The sequence below is a fragment of the Muntiacus reevesi genome, chromosome 10 (genome assembly GCF_963930625.1).
Source record: "Muntiacus reevesi chromosome 10, mMunRee1.1, whole genome shotgun sequence".
Lineage (NCBI taxonomy): Eukaryota > Metazoa > Chordata > Mammalia > Artiodactyla > Cervidae > Muntiacus > Muntiacus reevesi.
In genome coordinates, this window is record NC_089258.1 from 11,441,918 (window position 1) to 11,467,762 (window position 25,845).

The window sequence follows — 25,845 nt, forward strand, 5'->3', positions numbered from 1 at the left end:
GTTATAACGGGACATGGAACAACAGATTGGTTCCAAATAGGAAAAGGAGTTCGTCAAGGCTGTATATTGTCACCCTGCTTGTTTAATTACATGCAGAATACATCATGAGAAATGCTGGGCTGGAAGAAGCACAAGCTGGAATCAAGATTGCCGGGACATATATCAATAACCTCAGATATGCAGATGACACCACCCTAATGGCAGAAAGTGAAGAGGAACTAAAAGGCTCTTGATGAAAGTGGAGGAGCATGAAAAAGTTGGCTTAAAGCTCAAATTTCAGAAAAATAAGATCATGGCATCTGGTCCCATCACTTCATGGGAAGTAGATGGGGAAACAGTGGAAACAGTGTCAGAGTTTATTTTGGGGGGCCCCAAATCACTGGAGATGGTGATTGCAGCCATGAAATTAAAACACGCTTACTCCTTGGAAGGAAAGTGATGACCAAACTAGACAGCATATTAAAAACCAGAGAAATTACTTTGCCAACAAAGGTCCGTCTAGTCAAGGCTATGGTTTTTCCAGTAGTCATGTACAGATGTGAGAGTTGGACGGTGAAGAAAGCTGAGCGCCGAAGAACTGATGCATTTGAACTGTGGTGTTGGAGGAGACTCTTCAGAGTCCCTTGGACTTCAAGGAGATCCAACCAGTCCATCCTAAAGGAGATCAGTCCTGGGTGTTCATTGAAAGGACTGATGTTGAAGCTGAAACTCCAATACTTTGGCCTCCTCATGCGAAGAGTTGGCTCATTGGAAAAGACCCTGATGAAAAGACCCTGATGCTGGAAACGATTGAGGGCAGGAGGAGAAGGGGACAACAGAGGATGAGCTGGTTGGATGGCATCACCAACTCAACGGACATGAGTCTGAGTAAACTCTGGGAGTTGGTGATGGACAGGGAGGCCTGGCGTGCTGCGATTCATGGGGTCGCAAGACTGAGCGACTGAACTGAACTGAGACAGCATATTAAAAAGCAGAAACAATACTTTGTCAACAAAGGTCCATCTAGTCAAGGCTATGGTTTTCCAGCAGTCAGGTATGGATGTGAGAGTTGAACTATAAAGAAAGCTGAGCATAAAAGAATCGAAGCTTTTGAACTGTGGTGTTGGAGAAGACGCTTGAGAATCCCTTGGACTGCAAGGAGATCCAACCAGTCCATCCTAAAGGAGGTCAGTCCTGAGTGTTCACTGGAAGGACTGATGTTGAAGTAGAAACGCCAATACTTTGGCCACCTGATGCAAAGAGCTGACTCATTTGAAAAGACTCTGATGTTGGGGAAAATTGAAGGTGGGAGGAGAAGGGGACAACAGAGAATGAGATGGTTGGATGGCATCACTGACTCAATGGACATGGGTTTGGGTGGACTCCAGGAGTTGGTGATGGATAAGGAGACCTGGCATGCTGTGGGTCATGCGGTCACAAAGAGTCGGACAGGACCAGCAACTGAACTGAACTGAATAGATGGCCCTTTGTTGGCTAAGTAAAATCTCTGCTTTTTAATATGCTGTCTACATTGGTCATAACTTTCCTTCCAAACAGTAAACATCTTTTAATTTCATGGCTGCAATCACCACCTACAGTGATTTTGGAGTCCCCCAAAATAAAGTCTGTCACTGTTTCCACTGTTTCTCCATCTATTTGCCATGAAGTGATGGGACTGGGTGTCACGATCTTAGTTTTCTGAATGTTGAGCTTTAAGTCAACTTTTTCACTCTCCTCTTTCACTTTCATCTAGAGGCTCTTTAGTTCTTCACCTTCTGCCACAAGGGTGGTGTCATCTGCATATCTGAGGTTATTTATATTTCTCCCAGCAATCTTGATTCCAGTTTGTGCTTCAACCTGCCCAGCGTTTCTCATGATGTACCCTGCAAATAAGTTAAATAAGCAAGGTGACAATATACAGCCTTGACGTACTCCTTTCTCATTTTGGAACCAGTCTGTTGTTTCATGTCCAGTTCTAACTGTTGCTTCCTGACCTGCATACAGGTTTCTCAAGAGGTCTCAAGATGGTCTGGTATCCCCATCTCTTTCAGAATTTTCCACAGTTTGTGATGATCCACACAGTCCAATGCTTTGACATATCCAATAAAGTAGAAGTAGATGTTTTTCTGGAACTTTTGCTTTTTCAATAATCCAACACATATTGGCAATCTGATCTCTGGTTCCTCTGCCTTTTCTACAACCGGCTTGAATATCTGGAAGTTCAAAGTTCATGTAATGTTAAGGCCTGGCTTGGATAATTTTTAGCATTACTTTACTAGCGTATGAGAGCAGTGCAACTGAGCAGTAGTTTGAGCATTCTTTAGCATTGCCTTTCTTTGGGATTAGAATGCAAACTGACCTTTTCCAGTACTGTGGCCGTTGCTTAGTTTTCCAAATATGCTGGCATATTCAGTGCAGCACTTTCACAGCATGATCTTTTAGGATTTGAAACAGCCCAACTGGAATTCCATCACCTCCAGTAGCTTTGTTCATAATGATGCTTCCTAAAGCCCACTTGACTTTGCATTCCTAGGTGAGTGATCATACCATCATGATTATCTGGGTCATGAAGATCTTCTCTGTATAGTTCTTCTATGTATTCTTGCCACCTCCTCTTAATATCTTCTGTTTCTGTTAGGTCCAAACCATTTTTTCCTTAATTGAGCCCATCTTTGCATGAAATGTTTCCTTGGTATCTCTAATTTTCTTGAAGAGATCTCTAGTCTTTCCCATTCTGTTGTTTTCCTCTATTTCTTTGCGTTGATCGCTGAGGAAGGCTTTCTTATCTCTCCCTGCTAGTCTTCGGAACTCTGCATTTTAATGGGAATATCTTTCCTTTTCTCCTTTGCTCTTCGCTTCTCTTTTTTTCTCAGCTACTTGTACAGCCTCCTCAGACAGCCACCTTGCAATTTTGCATTTCTTTTTCTTGGGGATGGTCTTGTTCCCTGTCTCCTGTACAATGTCACGAACCACAATCCACAGTCCATCAGGCACTCTGTCTATCAGATCTAATCCCTTGAATCTATTTCCCAGTTCCACTGTATAATTGTAAGGGATTTGATTTAGGTCATACCTGAAGGGTCTAGTCAGTGAGGTGTTAAAGTCTCCTACTGTTAAGCATTATTGTCCACTTCTTTCGTGCCTGTTAGTATTTGCTTTATATTTTTAGATGCTGTATACTGAATGCATATATGTTAATGAATTTAATATCCTCTTTTTGTATCAATTCTATTATTATTATATAATGTCCTTGTCTTTTGTTTTACCCTTTTTTTAAAAAGGGTTTTTTGGACTGATACATGTATTGTTACCCATGCTTTTTTCTGTTTGTTCATGTCTCAATTTATTGAGGTCAACAGAGATGGGAGGTGGTGAATTACAAATGGGAGATATAAGGATAATTATTATGGTTTCCCAGGTGGCACCAGTGGTAAAGAACCACTGCCAATGCAGGAGACATAAGAGACAGAGCTTCAATCCCTGGGTTGGGAAGATCTCCTAGAGGAGAAAACGGCAACCCACTCCAGTATTCCTGTGTGGAGAATCCCATGGACAAAGTAACCTGGCCAGGTACGGTCAATGGGGTTGCAGAGACTCAGACACGACTGAAGTGACTTAGCACACACACACATGCAAGGACAATTATTACAGAAATGCGAATCAAAACAACAAGGTTTCACCTCACACCTGTCAGAAAGGCGATCATCAAAAGAACACAAAAAACAAATGTTGCAAAGGATGTGGAAGGAAAAACCTTTGTACACTGCTGGTAGGAATGTATATTATACAGCCACTGTGGACAACAGTATGAATGCTTCTCAAAACTAAAAATAGAACAACTGTATGATCCAGCAATTGACTTCTGAGTATACAGCCAAAAAAATAAAGGCAACAAAAACATTTATTTGAAGAGATATATGCACCCCAATGTTCATAGCAATACTATTTATAATAGCCAAGCTATGGAAGCAACCCAAGTATCCACCAACAGCCAAACAATATTACTGAGCCATAAAAAAAAAATAATTAAATTCTATCATTTGCAGTAATGTGAATGAACCTAGAGGATTTTATGCTTAGTAAAATAAATCAGAGAGAAAGACAAATATTACATGCCATCACTTATATGTGGACTCTAAAAAATAATACACAAATGGATAAAGCAAAATTGAAATAGTCTCACAGATACAGAAAACAAACTAGTGGTTACCAATGGGGAAACAGGCATGTTAGGGGTATGGAATTAAGACTTACAAACTATTATGTAAAAAATACAGGCAACAAGAATATATTGTACACCACAGGGACTTTATACCCATTATCTTATAATAATTTTAATGGAGTATAAACTGCAAAAATATTGAATCACTATGCTGTACATCTGAAACTATAAAAAATATAATATTGCAAATTAATTACACTTTAACTAAAAAAAAAAAAAAAAACAGGAATTCCCTGGTGGTCCAGTGGTTAGGACTCTGGTTAGGCTTTCACTGCCAAGGGCACAGGTTCAATCCCTAGTCAGGGAAATAAGACCCTGTGGGCCATATGGTGTGGTGCATTCAAAACACAGACACAACACACACACACTTTGGCCACCTGATGTGAAGAGCCAACTCGCTGGAAAAGAGATTGATGCTGGGAAGACAGGTCAGGAGGAGAAGGGGCGACAGAAGATGAGATGGTTGGATGGCATCATTGACTCGATGGACATGAGTTTGAGCAAGCTCTGGGAGATAGTGAGGGACAGGGAAGCCTGGTGAGCTGCAGTCCATGGGGTTGCAAAGAGTCGGACACAACTGAGCAACTGAACAACAACAACACATGAACTCACTCCCTGATCTCCCCTCCCCAGTTCTAATGAGATATAATGTGACATACAACATTGTTTAACTCTAAGGTATACATGTACTTAATCCTTATTCTTAACATGTCACTGAATAAAATATAAAATCGTGATTCTGAGCATGTCCTGCTGATCCACCACAAACGTTTATACTAGCACAAAAATGTAATTAATATCAACAATTATGCAACCAATGTATGAAGTACACTTAATCATGAATATATAGCAACTAACACAATAAGTGAGAATTTCCAATTTCAATCATTTAAGTTGAAGGTTTATTTCCAATTAGTGTTTTATTTTTAATGTTAAGGTTTAAAATAGGGTTATCATTATAATCATAGGGAAATAAAGTTAGAAATTTACCGAATATATATCAGAATGCTTATATCCCCATTGTGAATAATCTGAAAAATAAAACAAACTCCCATTCACTGGCTCTTCCACTAGGATAAAAATTCTGTACTTCAATTTTTTTCCCCTCAGTACTAGTTGGTATAAACAGCTACATAATTAAAGCATATCAGTGACCAACCTCTAATGTTGACAGCAGAACCTCCATTCCTGTAGAACCTTTGGCTGTCATTTCTCTCCTTGTTTTTTCTGAAAAGTAGGGGGAAAAAAAAGCTTTCTTCTAAAACATGAAAGAAAAAAAAAACTGCATAAAGTTTTATCATGTAGTTAACATATACTAAGATTAGATAATGTATAAAACGTATAATCAATGTCTCCACTGGCCCAGCAAACACTCTAAATTGGTTCTTAAATGTTCCTTCCACTGATGCTGCTAGCGTTACTCTGTGGGCACTGCTAGACTTCAGTTTACAAGACCTTCCCTGCATTTCATCACAGCTTCTAGCACGGACAAAGTGAATCCCTGTCAATACATCTAAAATATTAAGATCAATATAATAAGACAGGTACCAGCACCAGAGGTGAAGTAGGAACAATAAAGGCAACCCTCTTTATTATCTTTATGACAAAAACCAGAAAACATTTGATCAAGATTCATGAAGTCTACCACCATTTTGAAGTGGTTTCATGAATACTATTTTTAAATTCTGATTTCAATTTAAAAAAAAAACACATTGTAAATCAACTGTACCTCAATAAAAAAAGGTTTTTTTTTTCCTAACTTGAAGCACATAGAAATAAGACTAAGGCAGAACAATTCATGACTCAGATGATCCCTGTCATCACAATAAATAGAAAAAAAAATCACTATAAATTTTTATTATCTAAACATTTCTAAATTTCTCCACAATTCTTCTCATTTAATTAAAAAGGGGGAAGGAGAGCTTAGAAGCCAATATTTAGGAAAAGAGATAAACTTTAAATGTATTTATATATATTTTATGCATATTTTAAAGGTTACACTCTATGTAGAATTAAAATAATACTGATTATACTCCTCATGTGTACAATATATCCTTGTAGCCTGCTGCTGCTGCTGCTAAGTCACCTCAGTCGTGTCTGACTCTGCGCGACCCCACAGACAGAAGCCCACCAGGCTCCTCCGTCCCCGGGATTCTCCAGGCAAGGACACTGGAGTGGGTTGCCATTTCCTTCTCCAATGCATGCACGTGAAAAGTGAAAGTGAAGTCACTCAGTCGTGTCCTACTCTTAGCGACCCCATGGACTGCAGCCCACCAGGCTCCTCCGTCCATGGGATTTTCCAGGCAAGAGTACTGGAGTGGGGTGCCATTGCCTTCTCTGCCTTGTAGCCTAGCTTACATCAAATACTTTGTACCTCTCATTCCCCACCACTATACTGCACCTCCCTCCCCACTAATAACCACTAGTTTGTTCTTTATACCTGTGTGTTTGCTTCTTTGTTATATTCCCATTTGTTTTATTTTTTAGATTCCACATTTAAGTGATACCACACAGTACTTGTCTTCCTCTGTCAGATTTATGTCTCTTAGAATAATGCCACCAAGTCCAGCCATGTTGCTGCAAGTGGCAAAATCTTGTTCTGTTTATGGCTGAGAAGTATTCCATGTTGCATGTGTGTGTGTGTATGTATCATATCTTCTCATCCATTCATCTGATGATAGTTAAGTTACTTCCATATATTGGGAGCTGTAAATAATGCTGATATGAGTACTAGGGTGTAAATATATATATCTTCTAAAATTAGTATTTGGGGGTTTTTTTGGAATATACTCAGAAGAGGAATTTCTGGATCAAATGGTAGTTCTATCGTTAAGTTTTTTGAGAAATCTCCATACTGTTTTCCACAGTGGTTGTACCAATTTACATTCCTACCAACAGTGTACAAGGGTTTTTTTCCTCCACTTCCTCACCAACATTTGTTATTTGTGTTCCTTTTATTGACAGCCATTCTGACAGGTGTGAGGTGATATCCCACTGGAGTTTTCACTTGCATTTCCCTGATGGTTGGTGACAGTGTACATTTCTAAAAATGTGCCTGTATTTCCTAGATTGTCCATTTTATTGCTATGTAGTTGTTCATAGTAGTCTCTTGTGATCATTTGTATTTCTGTGGTGTCAGCTATAATGTCTTTTTCATTTCTGATTTTATCATGTTGAGCACCCTCTTTTTTTTACGTATCAGGCTATAGGCTTGTCAATCTTGTTTATCTTTTCAAAAAACCAGCTCTTAGTTTCACTAATATTTTCTGTTTTTTTTTTTTAATCTCTATATCATTTATTTCTGCTCTGATCTTTATGACTTCTTTCCCTCTACTAACTCTAGATTTTGTTTGTTCTTTTTCCCCCCTACTTCCCCTTAGGTGCAAGGGTAGGTTGTTTATTTGAGATTTTTGTTTCCTGAGGTCAGTTGGTATCACTATAAACTTGCCTGTGAGAACTGCTTTTACTGCATCCAGGATTTCAGATTATTATTTTCATTTTACTTGTTTCCAGGTATTTTACAATCTTCTTTGATTTCTTCAATGATCCATTTCTTGTTTAGTAACATTTGCTTAGCTTCCACATATTTGTGCTTTTGGAGTTTTTTCCTTATAGTTGCTTTCCAGGCTCATAGTTTTGTCGTTAGAAAAGCACTTGATATGACTTCAATTTTCTTAAATGTCCCCAGGCTTATTTTGTGGCCTAGCATGCAATCTATCCTGGAGAATGTTTCATATGCACTTGAAAAGAATGTGTGCTTTGAGGCTTTCAGACGGAATGTTACATCCAAGGAGCGGCGGCTGCGCAGGGGGCTGAGAGGAGCTACTCCACATTCAAGGTCAGGAGGGGCGGCCGTGAGGAGATACCGCCTGTCCAAGGTAAGGAGCAGCGGCTGTGCTTTGCTGGAGCAGCCGTGAAGAGATGCCCCACATCCAAGGGAAGAGAAACCCAAGTAAGACGGTAGGTGTTGTGAGAGGGCATCAGAGGGCAGGCACACTGAAACCATAATCACAGAAAACTAGCTGATCTGATCACAGGACCACAGTCGTGTCTAACTCAATGAAACTAAGCCATGCCGTGTGGGGCCACCCACGATGGACGATCACGGTGGAGAGGTCTGACAGAATGCAGTCCACTTGAGAAGGGAATGGAAAACCACTTCAGTATTCTTGCCTTGAGAACACCATGAACAGTATGAAAAGACAAAATGATAGGATACTGAAAGAGGAACTCCCCAAGTCAGTAGATGCCCAATATGCTACTGGAAATCAGTGGAGAAATAACTCCAGAAAGAATGAAGGGATGGAGCCAAAGCAAAAACAACACCCAGCTGTGGATGTGACTGGTGATGGAAGCAAGGTCCAATGCTGTAAAGAGCAACGTTGCATAGGAACCTGGAATGTTAAGTTCATGAATCAAGGCAAATTGGAAGTGGTCAAACAGGAGATGGCAAGAGTGAATGTCGACAATCCTAGGAATCAGTGAACTAAAATGGACTGGAATGGGTGAATTAAACTCAGATGACCATTATATCTACTAATGTGGGCAGGAAGCCCTTAGAAGAAATGGAGTAGCCATCATGGTCAGCAAAAGAGTCTGAAATGCAGTACTTGGATACAATCTCAAAAATGACAGAATGACCTCTGTTCGTTTCCAAGGCAAACCGTTCAATATCATGGTAATCCAAGCCTATGCCCCAACCAGTAATGCTGAAGAAGCTGAAGGTGAATGGTTCTATGAAGACCTACAAGACCTTTTAGAACTAACACCCAATAAAGATGTCCTTTTCTTTATAGGTGACTGGAATGCAAAAGTAGGAAGTCAAGAAACACCTGGAGTAACAGGCAAATTTGGCCTTGGAGTACAGAATGAAGCAGGGCAAAGGCTAATAGAGTTTTGCCAAGAGAACGCACTGGCCATAGCAAACACCCTCTTCGAACAATACAACAGAAGACTCTACACATGGACATCACCAGATGGTCAACACCGAAACCAGATTGAGTATATTCTTTGCAGCAAAGATGGAGAAGCTCTGTAGAGTCAGCAAAAACAAGACCGGGAACTGACTGTGGCTCAGATCATAAACTCCTTATTGTCAAATTCAGACTTAAATTGAAGAAAGTAGGGAAAACCACTAGACCATTCAGGTATGAGCTAAATCAAATCCCTTATGACTGTACAGTGGAAGTGAGAAATAGATTCAAGGGACTAGATCTGATAGACAGAGTGCCTGATGAACTATGAACGGAGGTTCGTGACACTGTACAGGAGACAGGGATCAAGACCATCCCCATGGAAAAGAAATGCAAAAGGGCAAAATGGTGAGGAGGCCTTACAAATAAATAGCTGTGAAAAGAAGAGAAGTGAAAAGGAAAGGAGAAAAGGAAAAATATTCCCATTTGAATACAGAGTTTCAAAGAATACCAAGGAGAGATAAGAAAGCCTCCCTCAGTGATCAATGCAAAGAAATAGAGAAAAACAACAGAATGGGAAAGACTCTAGACCTCTTCAAGAAAATTAGAGATACCAAGGGAATATGTCATGCAAAGATGGGTTCGATAACAGACAGAAATGGTATGGACCTAAAAGAGGCTGAAGATATTAAGAAGAGGTGGCAAGAATACACAGAAGAACTGTACAAAAAAGATCTTCATGACCCAGATAATCACGATGGTGTGATCACTCACCTAGAGCCACACATCCTGAAATGTGAAGTCAAGTGGGCCTTAGAAAGCATCACTACGAAAAAGAAAAAGAAAGCATCACTACGAACAAAGCTAGTGGAGGTGATGGAATTCCAGTTGAGCTATCTCAAATCCTGAAAGATGATGCTGTTAAAGTGCTTCACTCAATATGCCAGCAAATTGGTAAAACTCGGCAATGGCCACAGGACTGGAAAAGGTCAGTTTTCATTCCAGTCCCAAAGAAAGGCAATCCCAAAGAATGCTCAAACTACCACAATTGCACTCATCTGACACACTAGTAAAGTAATGCTCAAAATTCTCCAAGCCAGGCTTCAGCAATATGTGAACCGTGAACTTCCAGATGTTCAAGCTGGTTTTAGAGAAGGCTGAGGAACCAGAGATCAAATTGCCAACATTCGCTGGATCATCGAAAAAGCAAGAGAGTTCCAGAAAAACATCTACTTCTACTTTATTGACTATGCCAAAGTCTTTGACTGTGTGGATCACAATAAACTGTGGAAAATTCTGAAACAGATGGGAATACCAGACCACCAGACCTGCCTCTTAAGAAACCTGTATGCAGGTCAGGAAGCAACAGTTAGAACTGGACATGGAACAACAGACTGGTTCCAAATGGGAAGGAGTAGGTCAAGGTTGTATATTGTCACCCTGCTTAATTAACTTATATGCAGAGTACATCATGAGAAACACTGGGCTGGAAGAAGCACAAGCTGGAATCAAGATTGCCAGGAAAAATATCAATAACCTCAGATATGCAGATGACATCAACCTTATGGCAGAAAGTGAAGAGGCACTAAAAAGCCTCTTGATGAAAGTGAAAGAGGAGAGTGGAAAAGTTGACTTAAAGCTCAACATTCAGAAAACTAACAACACGGCATCTAGTCCCATCACTTCTTGGGAAATAGATGGAGAAACAGTGGAAACAGTGACAGATTTTATTTTGGGGGGCTGCAAAATCACTGCAGATGGTGACTGCAGCCATGAAATTGAAAGACGCTTACTCCTTGGAAGGTAAGTTATGACCAACCTAGACAGTATATTAAAACGCAGGGACATTACTTTGTCAACAAAGGTCCATCTAGTCAAGGCTATGGTTTTTCCAGTAGTCACGTATGGATGTGAGAGTTGGACTATAAAGAAAGCTGAGCCCTGAAGAATTGATGCTTTTGAACTGTGGTGTTGGAGAAGACTCTTGAGAGTCCCTTGGACTGCAAGGAGATCCAACCAGTCCATCCTAAAGGAGATCAGTCCTGGGTGTTTCATTGGAAGGACGGATGCTGAAGCTGAAACTCCAGTACTCTGGCCACATCATGGGAAGAGCTGACTCATTGGAAAAGACCCTGATGCTGGGAGGGATTGGGGGCAGGAGGAGAAGGGGCCTACAGAGGATGAGATGGCTGGATGGCATCACCGACTCGATGGACATGAGTTTGAGTAAACTCTGGGAGTTGGTGATGGACAGGGAAGCCTGGTGTGCTGCAGTCCATCGGGTCGCAAAGAGTTGGACATAACTGAGTAACTGAACTGAACTATATATAGTTTATTTGGTTTAATTTGTCATTTAAGGTCAGTGTTTCCTTGCTGATTTTCTGTCTGGATGATATGTCCATTGATGTAAGTGGGTTGGAGTGTTAAAGCCCCCTACTACTATTGTATTACTGTCCAGTTCTCCCTTTTTGCCTCTTCTCCCTTTATACCTTAATATTTGTTGCACATATATAGGTGCTCCTACATTAGGTGCATATTTATTTACAATTGAATTGACCCCTTGATCAATATGTTAAGTCCTTTTCTGTCTTTAAAGTCTACTTTGTCTGATTTATTTGTCTGATTTATTTTATTTTGTCTGATACAAATATTGCTACCCCAGCTTTCTTTTGATTTCCATTTGCATGTAATACTTTTACCTGCAGAAGAAATGTTTAAAGCTAGCAGAGGCTTAATGAAAAAAGTTGTCTCTATAACATAAAAGTGCAAAGTAAAGCAGCAAGTGCTGATGTCGTAGCTGCAGTGAGCCGGCTACATGAAACAACTGACTTTCAACATAGACAAAATATACTTATATAGGAGGCAGAAGCTATCCAGGGCTTTCATACCTAGGGAGGAAAAGTCAGTACCTGACTTCAAAGCTTCTCTTATTAGAAACTTATGCCATCTTGTGACTTGGAGATGAAACCAGTGCTCATTTACAATTCCAAGAACCCTAGGGCTCTTAACAATTAAGCTCAATCTACTCTGCCTGTACTGTATCAATGGAACAATGATGCCTGGATGATAGTACATGGTCTCCAACAAGGTTTACTGACTATTTTAAAACCCACTGTTGAGACTTACTACTCAAAAGAAAAGATTTTTTCCTAAATGGGACTGCTCATTGACAATGGACCTTCTCACTCCAGAGCTCTGATGAAGACATACAAGATTAGTGTTATTTTCATGCCTGCTAACACAACATCCACTCTGCAATCCATGGATCAAGGAATAATTTTGCCTTTCAAGTCTTGCTATTTAAGAAATACATTTCATAAGGATATAGCTGTCATAGGTAGTGATTGCTCTGATGGATCTAGGCAAAGTCAATTAAAAATCTTCTAGAAAGAGTTCACCATTCTAGATGCCATTAAGAACATTTGTGATTCATTAGAAGAGGTCAAAACATCAACATACAGAGAAGTTTGGAAGAAGTTGATTTCAACTTTTCACGGATGACTTTGAGGGATTCAAGACTGCAGAGGAGGAAGTAACTGCAGATGTGGTACAAATAGCAAGAGAACTAGAATTAGAAGTGGATCCTGAAGATATGACCTGCAGAATTGCTGCATTCTCATGATAAAATGTTAACAGATGAGGAGCTGTTCTTAAAGATAAGTAAAGAAAGTGGTTTCTTGAGATGGAATCTATTCCTGGTGAAGACTGAAGTGGCAACAAAGAATTTAGAATACTAGGAAAACCTAGTTGATAAAGGAGCAGCAAATTGGGATAAAATCCAATTTTAAAAGAAGTTCTGCTGTGGGTAAATGCTATCAAACAGCAGTGCATGCAGCAGTGAAAAAGTGTGAGTGTGTGTAGCCAATTTCACTGTCTTATTTTAAGAAACTGCTACAGCCACACCAACCATCAACAACTACTACCTTGATCAATCAGTAGCCTATTATAAATATAGAGGCAAGACACTCCAAGAGCAAAAAGGTTCTGACTCACTGAGGGCTTACATTTTTTAGCAATAAAGTATTTCTAATTAAGGTATGTACATTTTTTACACATATGTTATTGCACACTTCATAGACTAAAGCACAGTGTAAACATAACTTTTATATGCACTAGGAACCAAAAACTTCACGTGACTCACCCTATTGCGATGTTTGCTTTATTGCAGTAGTATGAAATCAAACATGCAGCATCTCTGAGGACTGCCTGTAGTTCCACATAAGAGCCATATCATATATCATAGAAAATTAATTACTGATAATGGTTGAATAATGTAATTATACAGTCCCACAGTTTGGCTATATCAAAATTAATTCAACCATTTTTTCATTGTTGGATATTTAAGGTGGTTTCTACAACTCTGATTTTACATACAGACTGAAACATCTCCAAATAGTATTTTTATAATATGATTTTATTTCACTCAGGTTTCTGAGAGTGATGTGTTAAATAAAACAGCAGGTGCACTTTAAATCTTAATAACATTGCCAGATTCTTTTCTCCAAAGTTTGTAATAATTATTACACCACCTACAGTGTATGAGAATACCCTCTCTTCCATGCCTTCAACAGTACTGGATATTGTCATTCTCTAATTTCTGCCAAGGTAACTAATGAGAAATAATTTCATTGTTTTTATTAGTAATTCCTGACTTTTAATATATGTTTATTGGCTATTTGTATTTCTTCTTCTTTGAGCCATCAATTCTTAATCATTCTCACTAAAATAGATAGATAACAGGACAATCTTTCACTACTAATTTATACTGTGTCAACTATAAATAGAGTCATTGGATTACATGATCTCAGGGGACAGTATCCAAGGGCTGGCTCCCCCATTGGTGGGCGGAGGGTGAGGAAAAGGACAATGTGTGGTAGGTCGTATGGCTAGGTGAATTTTTAGTGATGGTGTTGGAGTAAGGGCTTCTAGAATGTGATGGGAAGAATCTACAGTCATGAAAGCAGTTAAACACAAGTAGGTTTAAAAAATTTGTCTTCTCTTGGTTTTTGCTGAGGTGCTTTGTTTTAAGGAGTTATTTCATATGAGAAGACAGTGAAATACTGGGTATATCTATCTTTGCACTAATACAGTGACTATCCTTACACATATACCTTAGTTGATAAGCACAATATTTACAAAGGCTAGATTCCAGTATAGCAACTTTCTGAAATAAAGATTTTGCTAGAAACAAATGCAAAGATCTCTCCTAGGTTTGGGGATGCTGTCAAATATTCCTTAAATGGGCTACATAGGAATAAGCTATCAAAATAAAATAAGGGCCTATGACCACGAAGATGGGCTAATAAATACCAGCTTCCTGAACACAGTAAATGTTTTGCTGAACATCTTACTTCAATGACCTATACCTCTAGAATAACGAAATAATAAAAAACCAATAAACTAAAATAACTGTGAATTGTCTGGATCTTAATTTTAATAGAATGCCTTCAATGTGTCACTGTCAAATATTAAGGAAGCAGTTGATTTACCCTTATTTAGAAAAAGAAAAATCAAGGTGTTTTTACCCTTTTTAAATCAAGCACAGATTTTGGAATCCTAAATTTCTTAAATTTAAAAAAATTTAAGAAAATCTTAAAAAATCTTAAATTTTTTAGCTCCTATTGAGATAATTACATGGGTTTTATTGGACCTGTCCAAATAATGTTATACTGATACATTTACTTATAATTAGACTTAATTTACTAATGCTTTATTTGGAATTTTTCAAATTAATGTTCCTTAGTGCAAAGTTAATACTTTTCTTCTCTTGTATTCTGTCAAGGTTTGATGCCCTATGGCTCAGTGGTGAAAAATCCACCTGCCAAGCAGGAGATGTAGGTTCAATCCCTGGAGAAGGAAATAGCAACCCACTCCAATATTCATGCCTGGGAAATCCCATGGACAGAGGAGCCTGGCGAACTACAGTCCCTGGGGTTGCAAAGAGTCAGACACGACTTAACAACAACAACAGTAGTACTAGCTTTATACATTGGATAAATTATGCTTAATTATAGATATCATTTATTGAACACTTTAACATCATTTTTACACACTTCTCATATAAATTTCATGCTAATTACATGATTTTTTTTCATTTATTTTTATTAGTTGGAGGCTAATTACTTTATAATATTGTAGTAGTTTTTGCCATACATTGACATGAATCAGCCATAGATTTACATGTGTTCCCCATCCTGATCCCCCCTCCCACCTCCCTCTCCATCCCATCCCTCTGGGTCTTCCCAGTGCACCAGCCCTGAGCACTTGTCTCATGCATCCAACATGATATTTCTTATCTCTATTTCAGAGTCAGTGCAACTAAGTCCCACAGGTTCAAAACTTCCCTAAGGTCACCCAATCACCCAATAACAGTGCTTGCATTTCAAAGCAGGGACAATACTAATAACTGATATAATACCCGATATCTCTGTCAACATTCTATAAGTACTCCTGGAATTAGGTGCTGCCTGAAAAATGGGGGGAGGAGGGCAATCATATATAAGTGAAATCATAGTCATTTTTAGAAACAACACTTTGAATAACAATTTCTTCCATAGTTATTCAGTTTTAGATTTCTTGAATCTATATAGAAAGTTAGAATTTTACATAAAATCATATATTTCTCATGTTTAGCACCTACTTTTAAGCAATTAAGAAAGCATTTCAGAAGAGATGAAAGCTTACCTTGGCTCTGAGCCAGATGAAGAATTTTTGATGTGACATATCTGGCAGTATCTGATTCTGTAGATTCAGTATTGATCTTCTCCAGCTGAGCCAGGAGTCCCACAATTCTAGAGTTATTAGTAAGGCTAAAAAGAATATTACTTTAAATTAGGGCACATTCTACATCAATTGTAAATTCAATACTATGAAGATCAGTTGTTAAATCAAAATACTACCCTTCTAAAAACATTAAGCATTTACACAAGTCACATATCCTTACTCTGTTTTAGAGCTTAATATTGCAAACATTCAGTTGATATAAGTGAGAAACATTCTATTTCAAAAAACCATGAAGGTGCATTCAACCCTGCCAAGCAGTCTTCCATCACATCCTGAAAGTTTACCTTTCCAGTCCCCCCACAAGCAGACTTTTACACATTCTATGCTCTCCTCAGACTCTAACCATCCCTTCCACCCGACTCCACTTTTCATTAGCACCCTGCTTCACAACTATTATAAAGTCAAAGGAGGAAACACTTATCTTCACACAACCAGCACCTTAAACCTCTCTGATTCTCTTCCCACATTCTTTCTTCCTTATTCTCATTCATTATAATTTGTACCATTTGTACCATTTGACAGTATGTACATTCTAGATATTGTCAACAGTAAACAAAACAAACAAAAGTTACTGCCCCTCAGAATGAACATTCTACTGAGACAAAGTAAATGTCTAAATAACTATATAAATAGTACTAAGGTGGTGGGAAGCACTATGGAGAAAAGCAGATTGTGGGGATAAAAGGGGCAAGGAGGTAGATGGCTGCAATTTTGGACAGCGTAGTCAGGATAAACTTTGAGAGAGCACCATTTAGGGAAAGGCCTGAAAGGAGTAAGATAATGAACGGTGCAGATACCCACGGGAAGAGCTGTCACAATCGTCAAATCACCAGGGCAGGACCAGGCCTGCTGTGTTCAACTAAGACCAGCAGCAGACTTAGAGTTGGGCATTAGAATGTTTCAAAAAATCCTCCCAAAGGAATCAATGAAGTATTTTTATTTCATGTATCAATATTACTCACAGATTAAGACATATATGACACATTTTATCCACTATAGCTACTAATGCTCAAACTGCCCCATCTTTGATCAGTGGGAGACTCTGCATGTGGACTCCCCAGGCCCTCAGTTATGATCCCAGTCTCTGACAGCTTCCTGGCTTCTGATATGACAAGACTCTTACTGGCCAGCAGTTCTCATTGTGCTCCACAAAGCTCTGAGTACTTGAGATTCTCAGAAAACCTGCAGGGTCAAAAGCTATTTTCATAAAAATACTAAGACACTATTCACCTTTGACATAGTGTTGACATTTGCATTGTTGGTCTGAAGGCAAAGGTGGGTAAAGGGTTGGCACACGATACAATCAAGACAGTGACACCAAATTATAGTCACTGTGTTCTTCACCAATATACATTCACAGTTAAAAACAAAAATCCTAGTTTCACCTATGAGTACACATCTTTTTAACATTCTGTATGCACTTTAAGACATTTCAGCTACACAGTGAAATATGTTGAGGGAAAAACACTTGTGTAATTATTCAAATTGCAAGCTGAACAAGTTACTTTTTTCACAGAACATCATTTTTACTTTAAAAAAAATAACTGACAATGATTATTCAGGCTGGGGTGTTTTGGCATACATTTTCTTGGAAATAAACAAAATGAGTATCATTTCAAGGAAACAGTTGATAAATTTGTTACCAATGATTAAATCTGAACATTCAAGGAAAAAGTAGAATTTTGGAAAACAAAGATCTACTATCATGACCTCGACAGCTTCCCCTATTTTAAAAATTTCATGATAAAATCAATGGTGATATTAATAAATATAATTTTTAGAAACTGTGTAATAAAGTGTGTCAATATTCAGATATCTGCATAATTTATATGCAGAGTACATCATGCAAAACACCAGGCTAGATGAATCACAAGTTTGCATGACGACTACGGGGAGAAATATCAACAACTTCAGATGTGCAGATGATACCATTCTAATGGAAGAAAGTGAAGAGGAACTGAAGAGTATCCTGATGAGAGTGAAAGAGGAGAGTGAAAAAGCTGGCTTGAAACTCAACATTCAAAAAACTAAGATCATGGCATCCAGTTCCATTACTTCATGGCAAATAGAAGGGGAAAAAGTAGAAGTGGCAACGGATTTTATTGGGTTCCAAAATCACTGTAGATGGTGACTGCAGCCATGAAATTAAAAGATGCTTGCTCCATGGAAGGAAAGCTATGACAAAACGAGATAAAGAGTATTAAATAGCAAAGACATCACTTTGCCAACAAAGTTCCATATAGTCAAAGCTTCTCATGTACTAACGTGAAAGTTGAATCATAAACAAGGCTGCGCACTAAAGAATTGATGCCTTCAAATTATGGTGCTGGAGAAGGCTCTTGAGAGTCCCTTGGGCTGCAAGGAGATCAAATCAATTAATCCTAAAGGAAATCAACCCTTAATAGTCACTGGAAAGACTGATGCTGAAGCTGAAGCTCCAACACCTTGGCCACCTCATATGAAGAACCAACTCACTGGAAAAGACCCTGATGCTAGGAAAGACAAAGGCAAAAGGAGAAGAGGGCGGCAGAGGATGTCCACTGACCACTGACTCAATGTACATGAGTGTGAGCAAACTCTGGAAGACAGTGAAGGACAGGGAAGCCTGGCATGCTGCAGTCCATGGGGTCGCAGAGTCGGACATGACTGAGCACAACAACATATATAATATGTATATTGATATATATGATATAATGAATTCAGAAGCAGACAAGAGAATCCAGCTGTCTTCTGTTAAGCCAAACATTAAAGAAATGTGCAAAAATTTAATAAAACATTTCACTTTCTGTAGTTAAAGACACCAGGATTCCAAACTGGGGACATAGATTTAATCCCTGGTAGGGAAACTGAGATCCCACATGCTGTGTAGCATGACCAAAAAATTAAAATTGAAAAAATTGAAAAAAAAAGAATTTTAAATGCCACCTTCTAACTATTTTGACAACTTACTCTAGTAAAAAATATTATTACATACAATAATAATAATGTTATAATGTAATGGGTTTATTTTTTAATGAAATAATTTCTCAATTTTAATTTATAATATGGTAGTATTACTATATTACACATAATTATATTGCTATATCATAATACAAATGGCAACATATTATGTATACAATACGGTAAATATCAATAGATTAAATAACCTACACCAACAAAAGTTTTTTGGAGTCTCCATTAATTTAAGAACACAAGGGGATTCTTAGCCAAAGTTTGAGAACTCTTGTTCCAAGCTTTTCTTGTACATTTTGTGCTCTGATCTAGAATCAACCCTTTCTCCAAAAAGCCCTGGGTTTTTTTGGTAAGAAATGGTATTAAGACACCAGAGTCTGAACACTAGAGAGCAAATACATCTTTAAAAACAATTCTATAACTTAGATGTAAGGGAAATTTGCATTATGGAAAGCAGAATTCTGAAATTTAATAATTAGGGGGGTTTTTGTTTGTTTTCTCCAATAATATTTCTCTTTAAGGTCATCTGTTAGCATTTTTCAGTAGACAATAAAACATCTACTGCTAAAAAAATCCAAAAACAGACGAAATACATTGATCATAACACATCTTCTGTTCCATTCCAAAGTGAGAGTTTTTTTGGTCAGTAACTTAAATTTTTAAATTACACCGCTACCAAAATAAAACAGCTTGCAATTAAGTGATTCTAAGAATCATGCTCTTACAAATTACAGATGTATGCATGAATTTTTTGAAGGAAGGCAAACAAATGGAAATTAAGAACATGAGCAAACTGATTCCCCTATTTTTAACTTTTCTCACTGACAGAATAAAAACTGAACAAAATATTCCAAGCCACCTGGAACTCAACTCTAAAAATGTGAGGCTGTTGACACTGATATGTTGAGAGAACTGTAGGGTGAACACCAGAGGGCAGTTCTACCTATTGAATGATTTTTTATTTTGGTTTAATGTTTGTTTGGGGTCTTTGTGACCCCACAGACTGTAGCCCACCAGGCTCTTCTGTCCACAGAATTCCCAGGCAAGAATACTGGATTGAGCTGCCATTTCCTTCTCCCGGGATCTTCGTGACCCGGGGATTGAACCTGTGTCCCCTTCTTGGTAGGCAGATTCTTTACCACTGAGTCAATGATTTTTAGACTTTGGTAAATCCAAGCATAAAGGAGAAAAAACAAACAAAAAAGCTATACAGCTATTCAATGAAAAATTTGAGCTACACAGCAAAGCAGAAAACTGTTAAATAAAAAGACTCAGATAAGAATTTATCGTCCCTCCCGTGCCCTATTTTTAGGTGAATCAAAATGAGACCAAAACCAACCTCGGGAGGTTACATTTATAACTGATAACGTTAATTACTTGATAGTTAGAACATACTGGAATTGAAAATGTGACCGATGTGGAGTATATCAAATCAAGTTAACTTTCCAATGTATATTTTAAAGATAATATCACAAATATTTGTTTCACTGTAGTGGTCTCCGACTGCTTTTGATTCTTTGAGTTTACATACAGTCTTACAGCTATTTTCCTAAAAAAATAAATTTTTTATATGTTACAAAAATCTCAATGGTATATACATATTGTCCTGCAACAAATAATTCGCCAAGCAAGTGCAAGGGCTAAAGAAACTATCTTCACATTGCAAATAAATTTTATTACCTTCTCATAATAAAATGTAAATTGCATACAGGTAACAAACATGTCTTCATAAATAAGCTATAAACATCTGACAGCGAGAAATTCATTAAAATATACCAGAAGTTTTAAACTTAATCAGTACTCTTAGTAAATAAGATTTAATTTCAAACAATATGCTGTTATTTCCAAAACATGCACATTATCTTTCAGAAATGGTTGTTCCTCATTTCTAACTCTTTAATATATTTTTACTACTTTTGCTTTAATCACATTTTTATGGTTTCTAAATACTGAACACAAAACTTTTTCTTTTTTGTTGAGCAAAGGACAATGAAAAATGGAAATTTCACTATCATTCCTTTGTAGAAATAGTTATATATGTAAGTTTAGAAAATGATATTCTTCTAACTGGAAGAGAACTATTTCTCTAACTACTTCTTATACAGTAATTAAATGCAGTAAGGCACAGGTACTAAGCTAGACATCCTGATCAACAGAACAAAACTGACTGTAACAGATCTACACTTACACAAATAACTGACTTTTGATACAGGTACAAAAGAAACTCAGTGGAGAAAGGATAGTCTTTCTAAAAATGATGCTGAATAATCAGATATATATAATCCAAAAAAAATGTTCTATCCACACCTCACACCATATAAAAATTAACCCAACTAGGAGCAGAGACCTTAATGTAAAATCTAAAACAATAAAAAACTGGAAGAAACATAAGAAAAAATATTGATAATATGGGTTATGCAAATATTTCTTAGGTACAACTCTAAAAGCATAATCCATAAAAGAACAAATAAACAAATGAAAATCACCTAAATTTAAAACTTCTCATCTTAGAAGATACTACGTAAGAACTACCCTGGTAGCCCAGCAGTTAACAATCCACCTTGCAATGCAGGAGACTCAGGATTGAACCCTGGGCCAGGAGCTAAGAACCCACAGGCCTCAGAGCAACTGAGGCCCACGTTACAACTAGAGAGTCATGTGACACAAGGAAAGATCCTGCGTGATGCAACTAAGATCTGATGCAGCCAAGTAAATAAATAAATACTAAAGAGAGAAAGAGAAATTAAGGGACGACAACCCACAGAAAGGAAGAAAATATGACGGAAAAAAAGTGCAACTGAAAGAAAATGCTTGAAATTCAATTATCTGATAAACGACTTGAATCCATAAAATCAAAAAAAAACTAAAATTCAATTATTAAAACACTAAAATTTCAAAAATTGGAAGATTTGGAAAGAGACATCACCAAAAAGATATGCTAAAAGATAATGCACCAAATAACTCATGAATTGATGTTCAACATCATCAGCCATTAGGGAAATGCAAATTAAAATCACAATGAGATATCAATATACCCCTACTAGAATGGCTACAATTTTAAAAGAATGATCGTAAGAATTTAAAAACAATGACCATAACAAGTGTTGGTGAGAATACGTAAAACTTTCATACACTGTTGGAGAGACTATAACATGGTATTAATGTCTTTGTAAAACAGATCATTGTTAAGTTTCCTAAAAAGAAACACAGACCTACCATATGGTTCAACCATTCCATTCCTAGTTAATGAGCATCATAAATATGTTCATTATTTTCATTGAGATAATGATTTAACCAATATACATAAGCCAAACTTATCAAACTATGTTTAGCTTGTTATAAGATGATTATATTTCAATAAAGCAGTTTAAAAATTCATAGGTGACCTTAACACATACTGTTGTTATAGTGGATAAGGCAGGAACTAAACAAGAGTGATTGGAGAGTGTGAAATGAGATGTAGATTGCATTTATACGCTATTTTAAATGTTTTGGCCTTTGAGGAAATCAGATAAATTGAGTAGTAACAGAACGGTACTGTACTATGCTTGAGCTACCAGGGAAGCCCAGAAACAGAACAGCACAGTCTAAATATGCGAAAGCCCAGATTGGTTTAAATGATATGCAATGGAGGAATTAAAGATTCAATAGAGAAAAATACAAATGATTAAAAGACCAAAAAAAGAGACACATCCTTTGTAGCAGAAAGTAACAGGAGGGTAAGCAAAGGATAGAATCAAATAAACGGGAGCAAGCAAATTTTGTGCAAGAAATATGAGGACAATAAATTGTATTATCTCTAAGACATCATAAGATTAGGTCAACTGCTGAGAATATATACACATACATCTGACAATTTCAAAGGTTTGAAAAGTATAAAACAATCATTCCAAAAATTGAGAAAATGAGCTTCATAGAGAAACAGAGTAGTTAAGATTGCTGGGCTCAGTTCAGGCTGATTATCAATCATCATTTTAGCAGTTATCTTCTAAGTTAGTTCATACTCAGTAAAGGTCTATCCAGGAAAAAGACTTTGTCAGTTATGTGTGATGAAAAAATAAAAAGTAAGGTAAAAACATTTCAGAGTACTTGCAAGACAGGAATGATGAACAATAGATCCTACACTGGGTAAGAGAGGGGCTTCCCTGATAGCTCAGCTGGCCAAGAATCCAGCTGCAATGCAGGGGATTCTGGTTCGATTCCTCGGTTGGGAAGATACCCAGGAGAAGGGAACAGCTACCAACTCGAGTATTCTAGCCTGGAGAATTCCATGGACAATATAGTCCATGGAGTTTCAAAGAACTGGACACAACTAAGCGACTTTCACTTCACGAGAGAGGAAGTGATGATGAGTCAATAAGTCAGAGCTCGGGATAAGGCAGAACTCTCGCAGTACAGACATGTGAACAAGAAAGCTAGAAAGACAAAACTCTATGGATCTCAAAAGTTAACACTTCACTATATACTGGTTAAACTCCTACACTGCATTTGTTCAGGTGTTCTCATCAGGTTACAAGCCTCATGTAGAAAGAGAATAGGGCTCATTTTACTTCTTTAGAATGTGCTCAACACTCATTTTCTGCAAAGCACTGCATTAAGTGTTATGTTTCTTTTCTTCTCTCCCAGATCCAGCACTGAGTTAGGTACATAAACATGTTTAATAGGTACTTCATAGTTGAGAAAAAAAATCGAAAGGGGGCAAAAAATAAACTAAAAAGAGCATCCATAGAAGCCTTTAAAGATAGAAAATATATAATAAATTTTCTATGGAAATTGACGTGCTTTGATCAAGTCTTACGTAAGGAAAAAAATTCAGTAGCCATACAATATACAAAATGTTATGTTCTAGTAAAATCTATTTATGTACACTGAAATTTTAATTTCATATGATCACATTTTTATTTTTATTTCCAACCATTTAGAAATGTAAAAATGACTCAGGACACACAAAAACAAAGGGTAGGTCAGATTTGGCCCATGTGTCAAGTTTGCTAACTCCTGCTTTAAATGAAAAGTTAAACAGTAACAAACATTAACAAAATAACATAAATATAAGATGCTGCATTTAAATAAATATATTTTAAAGTAAAAAGTTTCATACAATCACTTCATGTATTATGTCTATAGTTTATACATACTGGTATTTAAAATTACAATACCTTTTCTCTGGTATCACTTTTAACTTGCTCATCTTGAATTACTTCATTTCACCATTGCAGATAATCTAAAAAAGAAAAAAATGATGATATTAAACACACAATTCTGTTTTCTATATATTAGATGCCATAAAAGTCATACAACTGATAGTTTTTATTATGGGCAACACAAGATAAGACTGGAAACCACAGGATGATGTTTGAGTTTCACATGCTTCTGGCAGGTCACTTCAAAGTGCAAAGTGTGCCTATTAAACCACTTAAAATCAGTCAGTAAAAGGTCAAAAATCCAAGTGCTACAAAAGTGTAAAAACATAATTTATACTATAGAGCCAAGATTTCTTTTGAGACAATTCAAATTATCCTTCCAGTTCTAATACTCCACCTTAAAATATTCAAACCAATCCTATGATGTGTATTGTGATTGTGTCACAATACACAATCCTATGTGTATTGTCCACCATTCACACAGCAGTCAAATACTGGTAAATATGTATGATTATTTCTGTATGAAAACATTTTAATTAACAACAAATCGTTTAGACAGAGCAAAATCTTCTCAAAAATCTCTCATTTCATTTAATATATTTATGCATATCTTCCTTCAACCAACAGAGGTTTCATCTTTGGAATGTACATATTATATATTTTAAAACCTTACATCTTTTTTAATATAAGGGATCTAAAATACAAGTCGGTTACACAGATGTTGCAAGGCTAGCAAGTCTAGGGAGGCTCAAGATAAACAGCTGCAGAAGCAATTACCACCCTGGGCTAGGAGGGCAAGAGGGAAAAGAAATTTAAAAGAAAAGAGATTTAAAATCCTAACTCTCTATTCACAATTTCTATAATTTTTCAGATTTATTTTACAACTATTCACCCAAAAAAAAAAAAAAAAACCTGGATATCTTTTAATTTCACATATCGATGCTTATTACTGAAGCAGAATTTTGTGGCATTTTTTTTCGTAGTCTCTTTTTATTTTATTTTATTTTTTTTTAATATTTTTTATTAGTTGGCATGGCATTTTTAAACAAGAAGTTTAAAAACTACTGCGAATTCAACAAGTTACATCCTTATGCAATGTTTAGTAATGCTATATTTAAAGGAAAACAAACATACCCCCCAAAAAAGAGACTTCAAATTGTTTAATATAATAGATTTAGAAGATATAGATATTCTGGGTGTTGTACTACAGTAACAAAGAACTTCTCGTTTAACTAAATAAACATGACCTTTTTCTTTTTTAAACTCAATTATAATAGAGGAAACATATTTAGGATGATCTACAAAAATTACAAAAAAAAATATTTAGGATTATCTACAAAAATTACAATTATAAATTGCTGTTTTTAAAGTAGATAAGAAATTTTTAATTTAGAGAAGAGATAATACCTATCTTACTCAAACTCTTCCAGAAAATTGCAGATGAAGGTAAACTTCCAAACTCATTCTATGAGGCCACCATCACCCTAATTCCAAAACCAGACAAAGATGCCACAAAAAAAGAAAACTACAGGCCAATATCACTGATGAACATAGATGCAAAAATCCTTAACAAAATTCTAGCAAACAGAATCCAACAACATATTTAAAAAATCATACACCATGACCAAGTGGGTTTTATCCCAGGAATGCAAGGATTCTTTAATATCTGCAAATCAATCAATGTAATACACCACATTAACAAACTGAAAGATAAAAACCATATGATTATCTCAATAGATGCAGAGAAAGCCTTTGACAAAATTCAACACTCATTTATAATTAAAACTCTCCAGAAAGCAGGAATAGAAGGAACATACCTCAACATAATAAAAGCTATATATATGACAAACCC

General features: G+C 36.8%; 1 protein-coding gene across 5 annotated transcripts in view; it reads right to left on the minus strand.

The window, feature by feature from the left end:
- The window catches only part of AGTPBP1 (ATP/GTP binding carboxypeptidase 1), a 198,361-nt gene that overhangs the window by 143,996 nt on the left and 28,520 nt on the right, over positions 1–25,845 (minus strand). For 4 of the 5 annotated variants that reach the window (XM_065947297.1, XM_065947294.1, XM_065947296.1 and 1 more), the window contains 3 exons: positions 24,009–24,073; positions 15,799–15,923; positions 5,361–5,428 (listed from right to left, as the gene is read on the minus strand). In XM_065947297.1, coding sequence (XP_065803369.1) covers positions 5,361–5,428; positions 15,799–15,923; positions 24,009–24,040 — 225 coding nt within the window. In that variant the 5' untranslated portion in view covers positions 24,041–24,073. Of the gene's footprint in view, positions 1–5,360; positions 5,429–15,798; positions 15,924–24,008; positions 24,074–25,845 lie in introns of those variants that run through there. The other variant, XM_065947298.1, reaches the window with a different exon arrangement.